The 15,902-nt window shown below is 33.4% G+C and overlaps 1 protein-coding gene across 1 annotated transcript in view; it reads left to right on the forward strand.

Annotated features, from left to right (window-relative positions):
• Positions 1–15,902, forward strand: part of BCAS3 (BCAS3, microtubule associated cell migration factor) — a 535,625-nt gene that overhangs the window by 70,828 nt on the left and 448,895 nt on the right. Inside the window, exon 6 of the mRNA XM_023520385.1 lies at positions 7,931–8,003. Coding sequence (XP_023376153.1) covers positions 7,931–8,003 — 73 coding nt within the window. The remainder of the gene's footprint in view (positions 1–7,930; positions 8,004–15,902) is intronic.

The following is a 15,902-nucleotide window of genomic DNA, read 5'->3' on the forward strand; positions in this document are numbered from 1 at the left end:
TCTTTCTTTCTTTCTTTCTTTCTTTCTTTCTTTCTTTCTTTCTTTCTTTCTTTCTTTCTTTCTTTCTTTTCTTTCTTCTCTCTCTCTCTCTCTCTCTCTCTCTCTCTTTCTCTCTCTCTCTTTCTCTCTCTCTTAAATTTATCGAGGTGACATTGGTTAATAAAATTATATAGGTTTCAAGTGTACAATTCAGTAATACATCATCTGTATGTTGCATTGTGTGTTCACCACCCAAAGTCAAATCTCCTTTTGTCACCATATATTTGACCCCCATGGCCCTTATCTTTATTAGTGTCAGGTGGTTGAACTTCTGTGGAGCAAAGTCAGCCGTACTAATGTATAATCCATTAGGTCAGTTGAAACCAGTGGAGTTCTTCAAGTTTGAGAAACGCTAAACAATCAAACCATTCTTGCCAGTATTATTTGCATTTTAAGGCCATGATGTTTCATTCATCAAAATATCAAAATTGTATGTTTAATATAGGTACAAGCCATAAAGACCTTGTAGACACTAAGAAACAGGAGAAAATAGTTATTGTTAAAGGTGAAGGTGAAATAGGTAGGAATGAAGAATTAGGCTTGTATAGGTGAAGTTTACTTATAATTAATTTAGAACATAAATATTGTGGGCTTTGGATCAGTTAATTTTTAACTTGTGCTTCATTCAAGTCATATTGTTAATTGTGAAATCTGATTTATTTGTTTAGTGGGGGTAACAGCACACAATCTATAGTAAATTAATGATTTGTAAAGACGTAATCACTGATTGTTATAGCTCCTAAGAACTTTAAGTTTTAGTAAAGAATGTTATTCATTAACATTAATTATGTTTTTTGTTTTGATCTTCAATGTATTCTGGTGTTGATAATGTAGTCTATCAAAGGATTGTAGAACTCATCCTAACTTACTTTGTATAATTATGATAGTCACAATTTAAAAATCTTATATTATGTCCTGTCACAGTCTAAATGTGTAACTATTAACCTGTCTTTTGTGTATTAAATCATTATTTTTGGAGGGATCCATTAAAACAGATTATTAACATTGCAGTTGCTTTTTACCATCCAGTGAAGAAATGAAACATTGTTAAAAGAGTGCTAAAGTCCCCTGGCTACCTATCCCAAATATTATCTTCATCCTAAACCCCCTAAGAATTATATCTTGAAATTGGTGTTTATTTTTATGTGTTCATGCATTTAGTGCTTAATGTAAGTAAATATCTATGTATGTATGTACCTAAATACATCCACACAACTTATTTGTGCCTTTTCTAAAATTTTTAATTGTAGTAAAAATCACATAACATAAATTTTACTATCTTTACATCTTTACAAAATTTTAAGTGTACAGTTCAGTAGTGGTAAGTACATTCACAGATCTCTAGAACTTTTTCAGCTTAAAAAGACTGAAACTCTATACTCATTGAACAACAGCTTTCCATTTCTCCTTTCATCCCCACCTCCTGGTTCCATTTTACTCTGTTTCTCTGAGTTTGACTACTTTAGATGTCTCAGATAAGTGGAATAATGGACTATTTGTCCTTTTTGTGACTCTCTTATTTCACTTAGCATAATGTCCTCAAGATTCATCCATGTGTAACATGTGACAGGATTTTCTTCTTTTTTAAGGCTGGATAATATTCCATCATGTATATATACCATATTTTCATTTTTTCTTTATCCAACAATGGACCTTTAGGTTCCTTTTTGGCTATTGTGAATAATGCCGAAGTAAACATGGGTGCTCAAGAGCTTGGCACATCTTTTTAAAATTAATATTTTAAGAGAAGTGTTAGTTATACAGGAAAATTAAGTGGACTGTACAGAGGGTTTCCATATATCCCACTGTCCCTACGTACACACAACATCTCCCACTACTCACATCCTTCCACATTGGTTCCAATACTGACACATCATTATCACCCAAAGTCCATATTTTATATTACGGTTTCCTATTGGTGTTGTGCATTCTATGGGTTTTGTTAAATGAACAATGCCATATACCCACCATTGTAGTATCATACAAAGTAGTTTCACTGCCTGAAACATCATTTGTGTTCTACCTATCAATCCCTCCTCCCTACCAGGCCCCTGACAACCACTGATCTTTTTACTGTCTCCGCAGTTTTGCGTTTTCCAGAATATCATATAGTTGAAGTCATACAGTAGGTAGATTTTTCATATTGGGTTCTTTCACTAAGCAATGCATTTAGGTCTCCCCATGTTATTTCATGGCTTGATAGCTCAATTTATTTATTTAATTTTATTTTTTATTAAATTTATTGAGGTGACATTTGTTAATAAAATTATATAGGTTTCAAATGTACAGATCAATAATACATCATATGTATATTGCATTGTGTGTTCACTCTTAGTCCTGAATAATATTCCATTATCTAGATGTACCACAGTTTATTCATTCACTTACCCAGTGACAGTTTGATTGCTTCCAAGTTTTGGCAACTATGAACAAAGCTGCTGTAAACATCTGTGTGCAGGTTTTTGTGTGGACAAAGGTTTTCAACTCCTTTGAGTAAATGACAAAAGGCGTGTTTGCTGGATCATATGGTAAGAGTGTTTAGTTTTACAAGAAATTGACAAACTCTTCCAATATGCTGTACCATTTTGCATTCTTACTAGTAATGAATGAGAGTTCCCGGTGCTCCAAATTCTTGTCAGCATTTGGTTTTGTCATTGTTTTGGATTTTGACCATTCCTATAGGCGTGTAGTGTTATCTTATTGTTGTTTCAATTTGAATTTCCTTGATGATATTTGATGTGGAACATCATTTCATATGCTTATTTGCCATCTGTATATCATCTTTGGTTAGCTTTCTGTTCAGATCTTTTTCCCATTTTAAAAATCAGGTTGTTCATTTTCTTATTGTTCAGTTTAAGAGTTTTTTTGTGTGTCATTTGGATAAAAACAGTCCTTTATTGGATTTGTCTTTTGCAAATAATTCTCCGTCTGTAGCTTGTTTTCTCATTCTTTTGACATATGTATCTTTTTAAAGAGCAAAACTCAGATTACTTATTATAAAAAAACCTTAATAAAGCAGCCCTAGCAAGAAATTCCCTCTTTATTATATCTTCTTTTCTAAAAATCTTGTTTCTGAAATATTACATTTTTATAGGAAGTTGCAAAAATACTACAGAGTGGTCCTGTATACCCTTTACCCAACTTTTCCCAATGATTACATCTTATATAAGTGTAGAATAATATAAGACCCAGGAAAGCAACAGTGGCGGAATGTGTCCACATTGTTCCATGCCATTTTATCACATGTGTGGGTTGGTATAACCACTACCTCAGTCATGATATGAATCTATTCCATCACTACAATCATCTTCCTAATGCTGTCTCTTCTTCCATCCCTAACCTTTGGGAACTGTCAGTCTGTTCTCCATTTCTATAATAATTTTGTCATTTCAAGATTGTTAACTGGAATTACATAGTATGTGAAGTTTTGAGATTGGCTTTCTCACATAGAAAATGTTTTTTAGTTGTTCAGTGTATCAACAATTTGTTCCTTTTGAATATTGATTAGTATTACATGGTATAGGGATATATATCATTCATCTGTTGAAAGATATCTGGGATAATTTCACTTTTTGGCTGTTACAAATAAACCAGCTGTGATTATTTGTGTACAACTTTGTGTGGACATAAATTTTACTTTCTCTGGGATATATACCCAGTACTGTGATCTCTGGGATGTATGGTAAGTGTACTTTTTTTTTTTTTTAAGAAATTGCCAAACTCTTCTAGAGGGGCTGTACTATTTTACATTTCCAGGAATGTATGAAAGATCTAGTTTCCCTGCAAATTTGCTAGCATTTGCTATTGTTATGGTTTTTTGTTTCAGCTATTCTAATACGTGTGTAATGACATCGTACTGTGGTATTAATTTACATTTTCTTGATGGCTAGTGATGTTGAAAATCTTTTCATTTGTATATTTGCCATCCAAATCTTATTTTCAGTGAAATATCTCTTGTCTTTCTCCAACTTCTTATTGGTTAGGTATTTTTTTAGTGTTAAGTTTTCAGTTTATTTTAGATATTGCAGATATGTGCCCTTTGCAGGTATGTGTTTTGCAAGTGTTTTTTCCCAATGTATAGCTTGTTTTAATTTTAATTAAATCTCATTTGTTAATTTTTTTTTTTTGGTCTTATCGATCATGCTTTTTGGTGTGATATCTGAGGCTTCTTCATCAAACTTTAGGACCTGCAGATTTTCTTCTAAAAGTTATGTAGTTTCTACATTTAAATCTATGATCCATTTTGAATTGATTTTGGATAAAGTGTGAGGTTTAGGCCCAGATTTACTTTTTTTCCTGTGGATATTCAGTTGCTCCAGGACCATTCGTTGAAAAGACTCACTCTTCCTCCATTGAATCGCTTTTACACCTCTATCAGAAACTAGTTGGCCATATTTGTGTGGGCCTATTAGTGGGTTCTTTTCTGCTTCCTTGATCTATGTGTCTTATATCAATTATATATCTACATTTATTTAGATTGTCTTTCATTTCTTTTATCAACATTTTACAGTTTTTAATATACAAGCCCTGTACATGTTTTGTTAGATTTATACCTGCGTATTTAATTTTCTTTTGAGCGATTACAAAAGATACTGTATTTTTAATTTTGGTTTCCATATGTTTATTGCTAGTTTATAGAAATACTATTTATTTTTGTACGTTGATCTTGTCTCCTTTGACCTTGCTAAACTAACTCACTTATTTGCTCTAGGTGGCTTTTTTTTTTTGGTGGTTGTTGATTCCTTGGGATTTTTAAGTATCAGTCATGGTATCTACAAATAGGGAGTTTTGTTTCTTCCTTTATTATTTGTATGCTTTTTTTCTTGCCTTATTGCTTAGAACTTTCAGTCCTCTGTTAAATGGCAGTGGTGAGAATAGACATTCTTACCTGGTTCCTGATCTTAAGAACAGTTTGTATAATGTTAGCTGTACATTTTTGTGAAAGTTATGTAATACCTAGAGCAAACTATGAATTCCTGATCCTATAAACAACCTATTTTTTTCTCTGTGGAGGCTTGTAGAAGCTTCTTATTCCCACTGTCCTGAAATGATATACATTGGGGTGGTCTATTGAATCCATTGTGCTAGACTCTCAAGGGGCTTATAAACTCATATTCCTTTGTTCTGGGAAAATTTTTCGAAATATTTCATGGATGATTCCTCCTATCTCTTTTCTCTGTCGTCTCTTTTTGGAACGCATATCTATGTATTGGACCTTTGATCTATGTATTGGACCTTCCAAGAAGGTTCCTTTAACATTACGTGTGTGTGTATGTGTGTGTGTGAATGCTGTTTTCCTCTTTTTGGACTTTTGTTCCACTGGGAAATTTTCTCAATTTTACTTCCAGTTAAGTTTATTTAATATAATCTACCTTACTAAATATAATGCAGTTTTTTAATTTTTAAGAGCTCTCTTTTATTCTCTAAGGGTCCCTTTTTTATTGCATTCTTATGTTCTTCTATTCCTGAAATATCTTCTCTTATATCTTGGAAATTACAAATGATAGTGTTAAAATTTTTTTTTTTGAGGTTTTTCTTTCTGAATAGAGTTAGCCATTTTTGCAGATGATTGTTAATCTTTGATTGTCTGCGTATATTTATTTGTAGGTGGCAGACTAAATGGCCGATTGAAAGTTCTGTGTATGTTTGTCAACTTTTTACTTTATTATTTGGTGCTTTGGTTGTGCTGTTTGTTAGAGCCTTATGATTGACAGTGTCTTTTAGTCTTTCTTTATGGATTGACTTGTTAAATATTCCAGAGAAGACTTACAAGCTCCTTTATAAGCTCCTAACTTTACAAGGATAAATCTCAGGTGTTCCTGGTATTATCAGGCATCAAGCAGTTTGAGTCTCAGGTTTTATTTTTCCCCAGGACTGGCTTGGACTTTTATTAGGGGCTGCTAAGTTAGTCATCACTAATTATTTCCAAAATTTATTGGCCTTATACATGTTTTTTAAACCTATTTGATTTAGTATACTCTTAATGGAATTTTCAGAAAGGAGAAAATAAATTGCACGTTTTCGATCTACCAGCTTAATTCAGAAATTGAAATAACCACTTGTCTCTTCTGACATTTGCCTCCTTATTTAAAAACAGGCCAATTAAAATTTTAGAGGGGGATTAAGGTATTCATATGGTTTGAAAACTAAAAAGTATAAAACATATATACAATAAAAACTTTCTTCCCATTTTTGTTCCCTATTTTCCATTCTTCCTCTCACAATTAGTCAAGATTTTTTATGTGTCCTTACATTATATGAGTATGTGTATATGAAAATAAGTCTCCTTGTTATACACAGGTGAGATATTCTGTATTTTTCTTATTGTATAACTTCTTTTCCCATTTCATATTTTGAGTCTTCATAGAGCATGTCTTCATTCTTTTATAGCTGTAGGAAATACTATACTACATACTTGAATTTTATTATTCTTTCGTTGTTATATACAATGCTAAAATAAATAATTATGTAAACAAGTTATTTTCCTCATGGCTGAGTGTATGTATATGTAGGATGAAATCTTAGTGATATTTCTCTATTCAAGGGTATAATATAAATAATGTAAAATTATGAATGTAATATAATTTTGAATGATATGACCAGAGAATTTTACAAAAGTTTTAGAATTTTTGAGAAGCTTTTAAATAAAAGTCAATAGATGTCAATATAGGTAAAACATTTTAGTGGAAAATTTCTAACTTATTCTAAAATAGTAAAAATAGTGTAATGATCTCTAAGAACCCATTACTCATCATTTTATAGCTAGTCTTGTTTCATTAGGATCTATTTCCCTCCCTCCAGAATATTTTGAACCACATCCCAGATATCATACTAGTTTATTGGTTAATTTATTATTTATTTCTGAAGGATAAGGGATGTTAAAAATATAACAATGGTACCATTATCACTTCTATATTAGCAAGTTTCAATATAGTTTTTCAATATGGTTTTAAGTGAAATTTCTCTCGTGTGAGATTGAGCATCCTTTTTAGTGATTCAGAGCCATTTGCATTTCCTGACTTTATTTTTCTGCTTGTTGCTGCTATTATATTGGTTTCATATATAGTAGTAGTGTTGAATTTAATTTATTATTATCTTGACTGAGACTTCCAGTATAGGGTTGAATGGGAGCAGTTACATTGTGGCGTGACTAATTTTTTTGTTTTCTTTGGAAAATTTTTTTTTATTATATTAGTTTCAAGTATATATTACAATGGTTAGACATTTACATACTTTATGGAGTGATTTCCCCCCTTCCATTACTCTAGCACTCATCTGGCACTACACATAGCCATTTCAATAATACTGTCTATATTCCCTATGCTCTACCCTACATCCCTGTGACTGTTTTGTAACTATTAATTTTTACTGACTTTAATGGGAATGCTTTGAAGCATTACCAATGATACTTTTTGTGGGTCTTTTGGAGTTATTCACTACTGGGATGAAAAATCTCATTTTTATTGTTTTATTTTGTTTTTATGTGATTTAATTGAATGTTTTTCTGTATCTGCTGAAATGTTAATATGATTAATTATATTGCTAGGTTTTGTAATGTAAAATCATTACTGTTGGGAAATCTAACTTGGTTATAAGATTTTTTTTCTAATACATTGCTATTCATTTTACTAATATTTAAAAAATATTTACATTTATGTCATTTGAGAATGACCTATAATTTGTAATTTTCCTGTCCTGATCTACTTTTATTTAGTTTTGACATCAAGATTATTCTAGTCCCAGGTAATTAACTGGTGTAGTTTGGGGTGGTTTTTTGATCTTATGGGAATGTGTATAGGATTGAAGCTGATGCTAATTAAAAAAAAAAATAGATATATTAAGTGCTGGTTTAAAAGTTTTGTTTTAAATTTTATTTTATGTTCCTTATCAGGTGCTCAGAAGAGTGACAACTTTGCTGAAAAAAGACCCCTGCTTGGTGTTTGTAAGAGCACTGGATCATCTGGGTAAGGAAATTTTAAAAATTCTTTGGACCACTATTAAAAACGTATATTGTTATTCCAGAGGGGAAACTTTGATGACCTCTTTTCTTAATGAGCTTAAAATGGCTACCGTCTTTTCAGTTAGTGCATCTCCTTAACTTGAACTCACCTACCTGCAAGGAAAGCTGGGAAATTATTATGGTTTTGTTAGTAAGGAAGATGATCTAAATGGATATTAGGCTTGGCAATTAACTAGTAGTCATTGATACATGCTCTCAGCCCATAAGCATGCCCTTTAGATCTTGAATGTAGTAGAGAAGGGAAGAATATGTTAATGGTATAACATGATTAGATCTTGGAGTCTTGATTGTGGCTTCCTAGGGAAATGGTTTGACTACATGTGTTACAAGTGTAAAATCTGGGGTTGAAGTAGGTAGAAATTTACTATGTAGTCAGCACTATGTCAGGTATGGATAAGGATACAAAAGCATGAAAACCCAATTCCTTGTCCCAAAGATTTAAGGAAGTGGCTGGGGAAAAAGTATAGTATACAGAAAATAATTATGAGATAATGATGTGTAACAGGAATTCAGAGAAGGTAGAGATCTTTGCACATGGAGTAAGGAGATAAGGCCTCATGAAGAAGGTGCAGGATATACTGGACCTAAAGGAATGGACTTTCGCAGTACGTGGAGAAGAGTAAGGACTTCCAAAGTAGGTTATAAAGCTATAGCAGTGGAACAGAAACTGGTGTAAATACACTTAAGGAGGATGAAGGGTTCGTGACTTAGAACTAAGGTCATCTGCAAAACAGGCAAAAACAACCATTTCAGTTCTCTGGAACTCAAGCAAGGGCTTACAACAATCCGAGAAGTGTTTATGTTTGAGAAACTGGTAAACTTTGAGTAATATCAGTGGGAATCTGTGGGAGGGAGAGAGGTGATTATATATAGTTGGTGATGAGATCATTTACTGAGGGATGAATTTTATGGTGTGTGGGTTCTATTAGGGTTCTCCAGAGAAACAGAACAAGTAGGATGGTGCGTGTGTGCGTGCGTGTGTGTGTGTGTGTGTGTGTGTGTGTGTGTGTGTGTGTGCATGTGTGCGTGCGCATGCATGTGTGTTGGGAGAGAGAGTGAAAGTGAGAGAGAGATTTTAAGAAATTAACTCACATAATTGTGAAGCCTGGCAAACCCGAAATCTGGAGACTGGGGAAGAGTTGCAATTCCAGTCTGGGGATAGAATCCCTCCTCTTTCAAGGTCTTTTTCTTTTTCTTTCTTTTTCTATTGAAGCTTTCAGCTGATTGGATGAGTCCCACTCACATTATGGAATGTAATCTGCTTTACTCTAGTTTTAAATGTTAATCTTATCTAAAAAATACCTTCATAGAAACATCCAGAATAATATTTGCCCAAATCTGGTTATTGTGGCCTAGCCAAGGTGACACACAAAGTTCCCTCCACAGGGGCAATGAATATAGACCTGATTAAAATTCCCTATTTGAAAAAAATCTATATTCAGTATTTGTTTTCTTCCTCCCCTTTTTTGCTCCTTTAATTTATGTCATCGTAGGGGAATGATTCTGGCAAGAGACTACTACATATATGTCTGTATCACTTGCTGGGTTGTTTTAATAATGATTATTGATAAATAAATGCAAAGAAACTTCTGAATTAAGTTCATCAGCCATTTCATACAGTATAAGTTCTAGGATAAGGTATCCTGTCATTACTGTATGTAAGCTCTCTATTCCCTTTATGCTCTCCTTTTTCTCTCGTTTTATACTTTTCTTTCTAACGCAAGAGACTGGTGGAAAGTACTCAACTGATTATGTAGCATCTTTGTGAGAATGTTTACATTCTCAAGAAGGACATTTTCATATAGGATAGTGTTCTGTTTCTTACAAGTGTCACATTACAGTTGTTGGTGAGTAGAATTTTCTCTCTAATCTGAGCAAGCAATTTTGTAGGTATATATTTTAAGTGTTTTCGTAAGTGTTTGCAGTAGGTTAGCAGATGGTAAGGTTGAATACACTAGACACTTTTTAGTAACTCCAAAGTTGAATATAGTAATAGAAATCTAGTTATAGGTGAATTCTTTTAGAATCTGTTTCCTAAAACTTGGGATTAAAAAAAAAAAAGCTATAACTCGAATTTTTTAATGAGGCTTGTGCTTGTTGACTATGGTAATATAACATCAGGGACTGAAAGGCAAATTGTTCAATGTCTGCTATGTACCAGGTCTGGTAAATATTTTTTGTTATGTAACATCATTTAATCTTACAACAAGCTTGTGAAGGAAATTGTATTATCCTCATTTTATACGTGAGGAAACTGATGTTCAATCATAGTTAGTTGTGAACTCAGCCTTTTACTTCACTTACCAGTCTTGAGGAAAATCTCTTAATCTGAGGAACCGTATATACTGAACCTGGCTGTTGACATCTTCTTCAAAGCTAGTGGAGCACAAAATTTTAGGACCTCCTTCTCCCTTTAGAAAGGTACAAGGCATGTCTTTGCCGTCCATTTCCTTGGCAAATGTTTAAATGAACACTATTGTTTATATTCTTATATTCACAATTAATATTGCTTATTAAATTATTCTTGGGAAAAGTCAATAAAATTTTTTCGATGTATAACTTTTTCATTTTTATAAGTTTATAGTGCCTTTTCAAAGAAGGGGGAATTGTTGTGGAAACAATCCCAGTTTTTCCTCATATTTTATCCTTTAAATATAAACACATTACTCCTTAGCCCACAATTTTAAATACTGGCTCTTATCGCATTCATGACAGTCATTAAAATACCACTTATTTTGGTATTCTGGTAATGTTTTCTTTCATTCTTTTGAGTGTGTGAGAGAGAGAGGGAAAGAGAGAGAGACTATTCCATAATCATTCCAGATAAGCTATTTAAGGTCTTGGAGGGAGATAATGTTTATTGTGCTACTGATCCAGGGATTAAGTCAGTGCCTTGTGTAATAATTTGAGGGAGGAAGGGGAAGTATGGACAGTATACTAAGGGATATTCACTCTCTTAGGAAACTAAAGTTTATTGTATATTGTATACTAAACAGTTCCAGGAATGTAGCTGTTTATGGTTAGGATCTTGTTGGGTATTATGAATAATTGCAAAAGAATAATATTATTCAACAGCTGACTACAGATCTTGAAGAATGTTTAATCTAATACCCTATTATCATGTTATACACAATAAGTAGATTGGAGATGTGATGTTTACATAGAATCATAGACTATTGGAAGTAGAAAGAACCTTGAAGATCATGTAATTTAAGTGCCATGTGATACAGATAAAGGAAATCTTATCCAGAGATTCCCATTATATATCCATTTAGTGATGGGAAAATGTTATGAGCGAGAAAATTACTTTATTTCAATTGGTTAAGAATCTCTTATCTTTTATTAAATACACACACTGTGGCTGTATTTCCAAGACCGGATTTTAATAATCAGAAAAATTAAAAATTCGACAACAAAAGATATAAAATGACTGTTATTATTCTAAATTTATCTTGATAAAGCAAAATAATTTTAATAGCCAAATAGAGGAGTAAAGACTTAATTTCAAAATTAAGGACTGTTCATTAAATATAATACAGTTAGTTCACAGTATTAATATTTTTGCAGTTTTGTTACAAACTGCCAAAAAGATCATCTTGAGCCAGGAGAATTCCATGGGACTGGTGTTTGGTAGCCACTGCCCTAAAGCAGTAGTTATTTAGGTGGAGGTTAATCACAGTTTCGCAGTCCTTAAGAGTTGCTGAAGAGACTTTATTTCAACTTGTATCTAAAGTAAATAAAGGTTATATTAAATAGAACCAGAAGAGAGATTGTTTGGGATAATAGGCATGGGATGTTTCTTTTTGTCATTGAATGCCAAGGTTTCTTTTTGTCATTGAATGCCAAGGTGTCTTTTTGTCATTGAATGCCAAGGTGTCCTTTCAGTTCTGACCAGTTTTCATCCTGTTATGTTTTTGAGGTCTGATGGAGTCACAGTTTGGGCTGGTATCACTTATGCAGACACAAAAAGATATGTGTGCCATTCTTCCAGTCTTTGGTGCTCCAGTACATGGGCTTTTTTTTGCCATTCCTTGGCCTTCCGTCAAGCACCAAGTCTTTCACTAGCCTATTTTGCTGGTATTTTTCACTCCTGTGTGTGTTCTGCAGTTTCTTCTTGCCCTCTGCGACTCTTTTTACTGCTTCCAAAGAATGGGCTTTTACATCTTTGTTATAGCATTTATGCTGAGAGTTGCCACATTAACGTAGAGGTTTTTAATGAGGTGGATCAGCATGCTAGGGTATCTAATATTGTGGCTGATTCACAGGCCTTTTGACTTTAGTATCATCTTAGAACCACCAGAAGCCTCAGAGAATGCTAGAGCATGCCCCGTTTATCTGCTTATGGATGTAATGAACTCTTAAGGAAATAAGATGGCTTTATTATTACTTCTTAACTACTTTTTCTCATGTGGCTCAGGGATATACTTTATACATCTTGAAATGTTAACACTGCCTTTAATAAACAACGGTCACTAGTATGAATGTTAATTATGGAACATTTACCAAGTTCACTTACTTACAGCAAATTTTCAGTTTTCCTGTAGGGATGAGGTAGAGAGCCAGGATATTATACACTTGACTCATACCTATGCAGTTAAAAAACATGCTGGACAAATCTGTAAACTGATACACATATCACGTAAAATTTTAACTTATGTATTTATTTAAAAATGTAGTGTCTGAACTATTGACACTCCTTAGTGGTGTGCTGTTAGATCATATTTATAGACGTTGTATATTTCCTTGTGATCCTGAAATTGGTACAGATATCAAATGGCCTATTAAAATGGTTATATGTCGGGGACCAAACATAAGGAATGTTGGTTCAATATTTTAAAGAACTACCTTGCTTGCTGTTATATCACATATGTATTCATGCAAACATGTGCTGTTAGGGTTCTGGCTAGAAATAGATGACATACTTAAATGGGGGGTAATTCGAAGATAATTAAAATAAAGTGAAATATGTGAGAGCTGAGATCCTTTACCATGTCTAAGCAAGGGGAGAGAGCCATTAGCAGAACCTGCAAAGAGAGCCATATCAAGAGGGTTACCTGAAAGGAACTATGACCTCGGGTAGAGGGATTCAGTCTCTGCAAAACTCGGATAGTAGGAGCAACCAGGGGCATTCCAATCTTACTCTCATTTCTCCAGATGGCTCCCTTGGGGTGAACCCAGGCAGAAACCAAAGGCTGAGCTATGAATGTCTAGGGAGCCCACTGATGCAACCCGATTTATATGGGTCTGTCTCCCTAGGCAAGGAGAAGGGTGCAGAGAATTTGGAGTGTATTTGGAGGGGCAGCACACTTACATTTTGCAAAATTTCACACTAAAACTGAGAGTGTGAAAACAGGTATGGAGGAAATTTATGCAACATTTTAATCAGAGCAATAATCCTGATTAATAATTAGAACATTTAGAAAGAAATGTTCATACTAATAAAATATTACTAGGAAGTATAGAATTTTACCTTAAAAAGAAGATGAAGGTGCCTTGATGGAATGGAAGAGTTGGATGGAAGAGTTTGGACTTGTTAGGGAGAAAAGAACAGATGGACAAAGACCAGGTAGAAACAAGCTATACGTACATTGTAATCTGAGTACATGATCACCCTGAGCCATGAAGAACTTGGCACCTCTTGGCTTTCTGCATTCAATTGAACTAGTGTACTTTGTTTCGGATGGTGTTATATTGTAGCACAAAAGATTAAAATGCTGTTAATTTTATTTATACAACTTCTTTGATATACTGACATCACTCCCTATTCAGAATCATAAATTTTCGCAGAAAAGACTGTGTGTGTATATATGCGCACACGAGCGCACTTTTAACACCTTTATTGAGGTATCATTGACATACAATAAACTATATATACTTAAAGTATACAATTTTATGTTTGGCATATGTATATACCTATGAAACTGTCACCACAAAAAAGATAATGAATATATTACCTCCCAAAAGATTCTTCATATTCTTTTATAATTCTTCCCTCCCAGCTCCTTTTCCTTGAAAGCTACTGATCTACTTTCCATCAGTATAGATCAGTTTGCTTTTTCTAGAGCTTGTTCTAAGTGGAATCATACAGTGTGTGCATTTTCTTTTGTCTGGCTTCTGTTATGCAGCATATTTATTTTGAGATTTATTCATGTTACATTTATCAATAGTTTATTTGTTTTAATTGCTGACTAGTATATTGCATGGCATTCCACAATTTGATTATCCATTCACCTGTTGGTGGATATTATGGTTGTTTCTAGGTTTTGGCCTTTACAAAGAATGCTGCTTTGAAGATAATGTTCAAGTTTTTGTATAGACATGTACTTTCTTTTCTATTGGATAAATACCTACAAGTAGAATGACTGAACTACATGGAAGGATGTAAGTTTTTCAAAGTGGTTGTTCCATTTTACATTTCTACCAGCATTGTATGAATTTCCAGTTCCTCTTCTTCCTCACCAACACTTGACTTTATCATTCTTTTTAATTTTAACCATTCTAAGAAATATGTAATGGTTTCTTATATGGTTTTAATTTGCACATTCCCTATTCTTTTTATTCTCAATCCTCAATTCAGTTAACTCTACTTTCATATCTTGCTACTATTTGACCATTTTGAGTTTGTGAATTTCTGATTCATAGTGTTAGTTTGTATCTGTAATTGCTTATCTAATTACAGACTTACTTTACATAATGGCTGTTGAAAAGCTATGCAACTTTACGCCGTTCTTTTCTTCTTGGTATCATGATGTTCTTGCGTAAAACACTTAATTAGTTATGAATTGAGAGTAAAATTTCTACATATGGTTTCAGGCAAAGATACCATCACCAATTCAATCAGAAAAATAGTTTCTAGGCAGAGAATATTACATCAAATAACTTTGAAATTTACACTGTTGCCAAAATTACAGTAATGTCTTCCAATGGATTGTACTTCCCAGTCACATCTCTCAATGTTCTTGTGCAGTCCCCTGCCACTTGAATCTGAGTTCGTTTGTGTGACTTGCTTTAACCAATAATATATCAGCAAACAATAATACATCAGTAACAGGTCTCTCTTTCCATGTGGACTTTTGTCACAGGCTTGATAAATATTTGCATACTGGAGCTTCCTATTTTAAGCCACCTTTGTCAGCATCATGTGTGAGCAAAAGTCCACATTGAAAGAGAAGCCTAACCACCCTCCCTTTCCCAATGGAGCCTAACCCTCAGCCAACTCAGTAGTGGAATATGAACCAAGGAGAGACTAGTAGAACCACCACCTGCCCAATCTACAGAATCATGAGAAATAGAGTGGTTATTATTCTAGGCCAGTATGATTTCTAGTGGTTTGTCATACAGCAATAGATAAATGAACCATCTTAACCATTATTTTGTATACCTAGTGAGAAGGATGGTGGGGTAGCACCTTCATGATGCTAGTCTATTGTTTGTAGTTACCACTTCCATGTGTCTGGCACTTTCAATTTTTATTTCATTTTGTTCTAATCAGTATTTCTCTGCAGTACCTTCATTTTAATGTGTACTTTGAGAGCTAGGGATTCATGAATTTCCAAAAGGTTGAAAAATTAGGAGAATTGTGCACATACAAGTGAACGAAGCAAAGGAGAAAATCTTTAATAACTAAGCAAAAGATGGTCTGATAAAGAGGTTTGAAATGGACATAGAATAAAAAAAGTATATTTCCTTTAGAGGTAGCTCACTCTACTGAAATGGTTGTTTATATTAGGAATTTGCATCATGTCACAAGAAGCAGTCATGATATTTGAGACACTGAAAATGTATATAATAATTAAATGAAGAATGAAACTGATGGTGGGTTAATATTATCAACTATGTGACA

The sequence above is a fragment of the Pteropus vampyrus genome, unplaced genomic scaffold (genome assembly GCF_000151845.1).
Source record: "Pteropus vampyrus isolate Shadow unplaced genomic scaffold, Pvam_2.0 Scaffold261, whole genome shotgun sequence".
In the NCBI taxonomy this organism is placed as follows: Eukaryota; Metazoa; Chordata; class Mammalia; order Chiroptera; family Pteropodidae; genus Pteropus; species Pteropus vampyrus.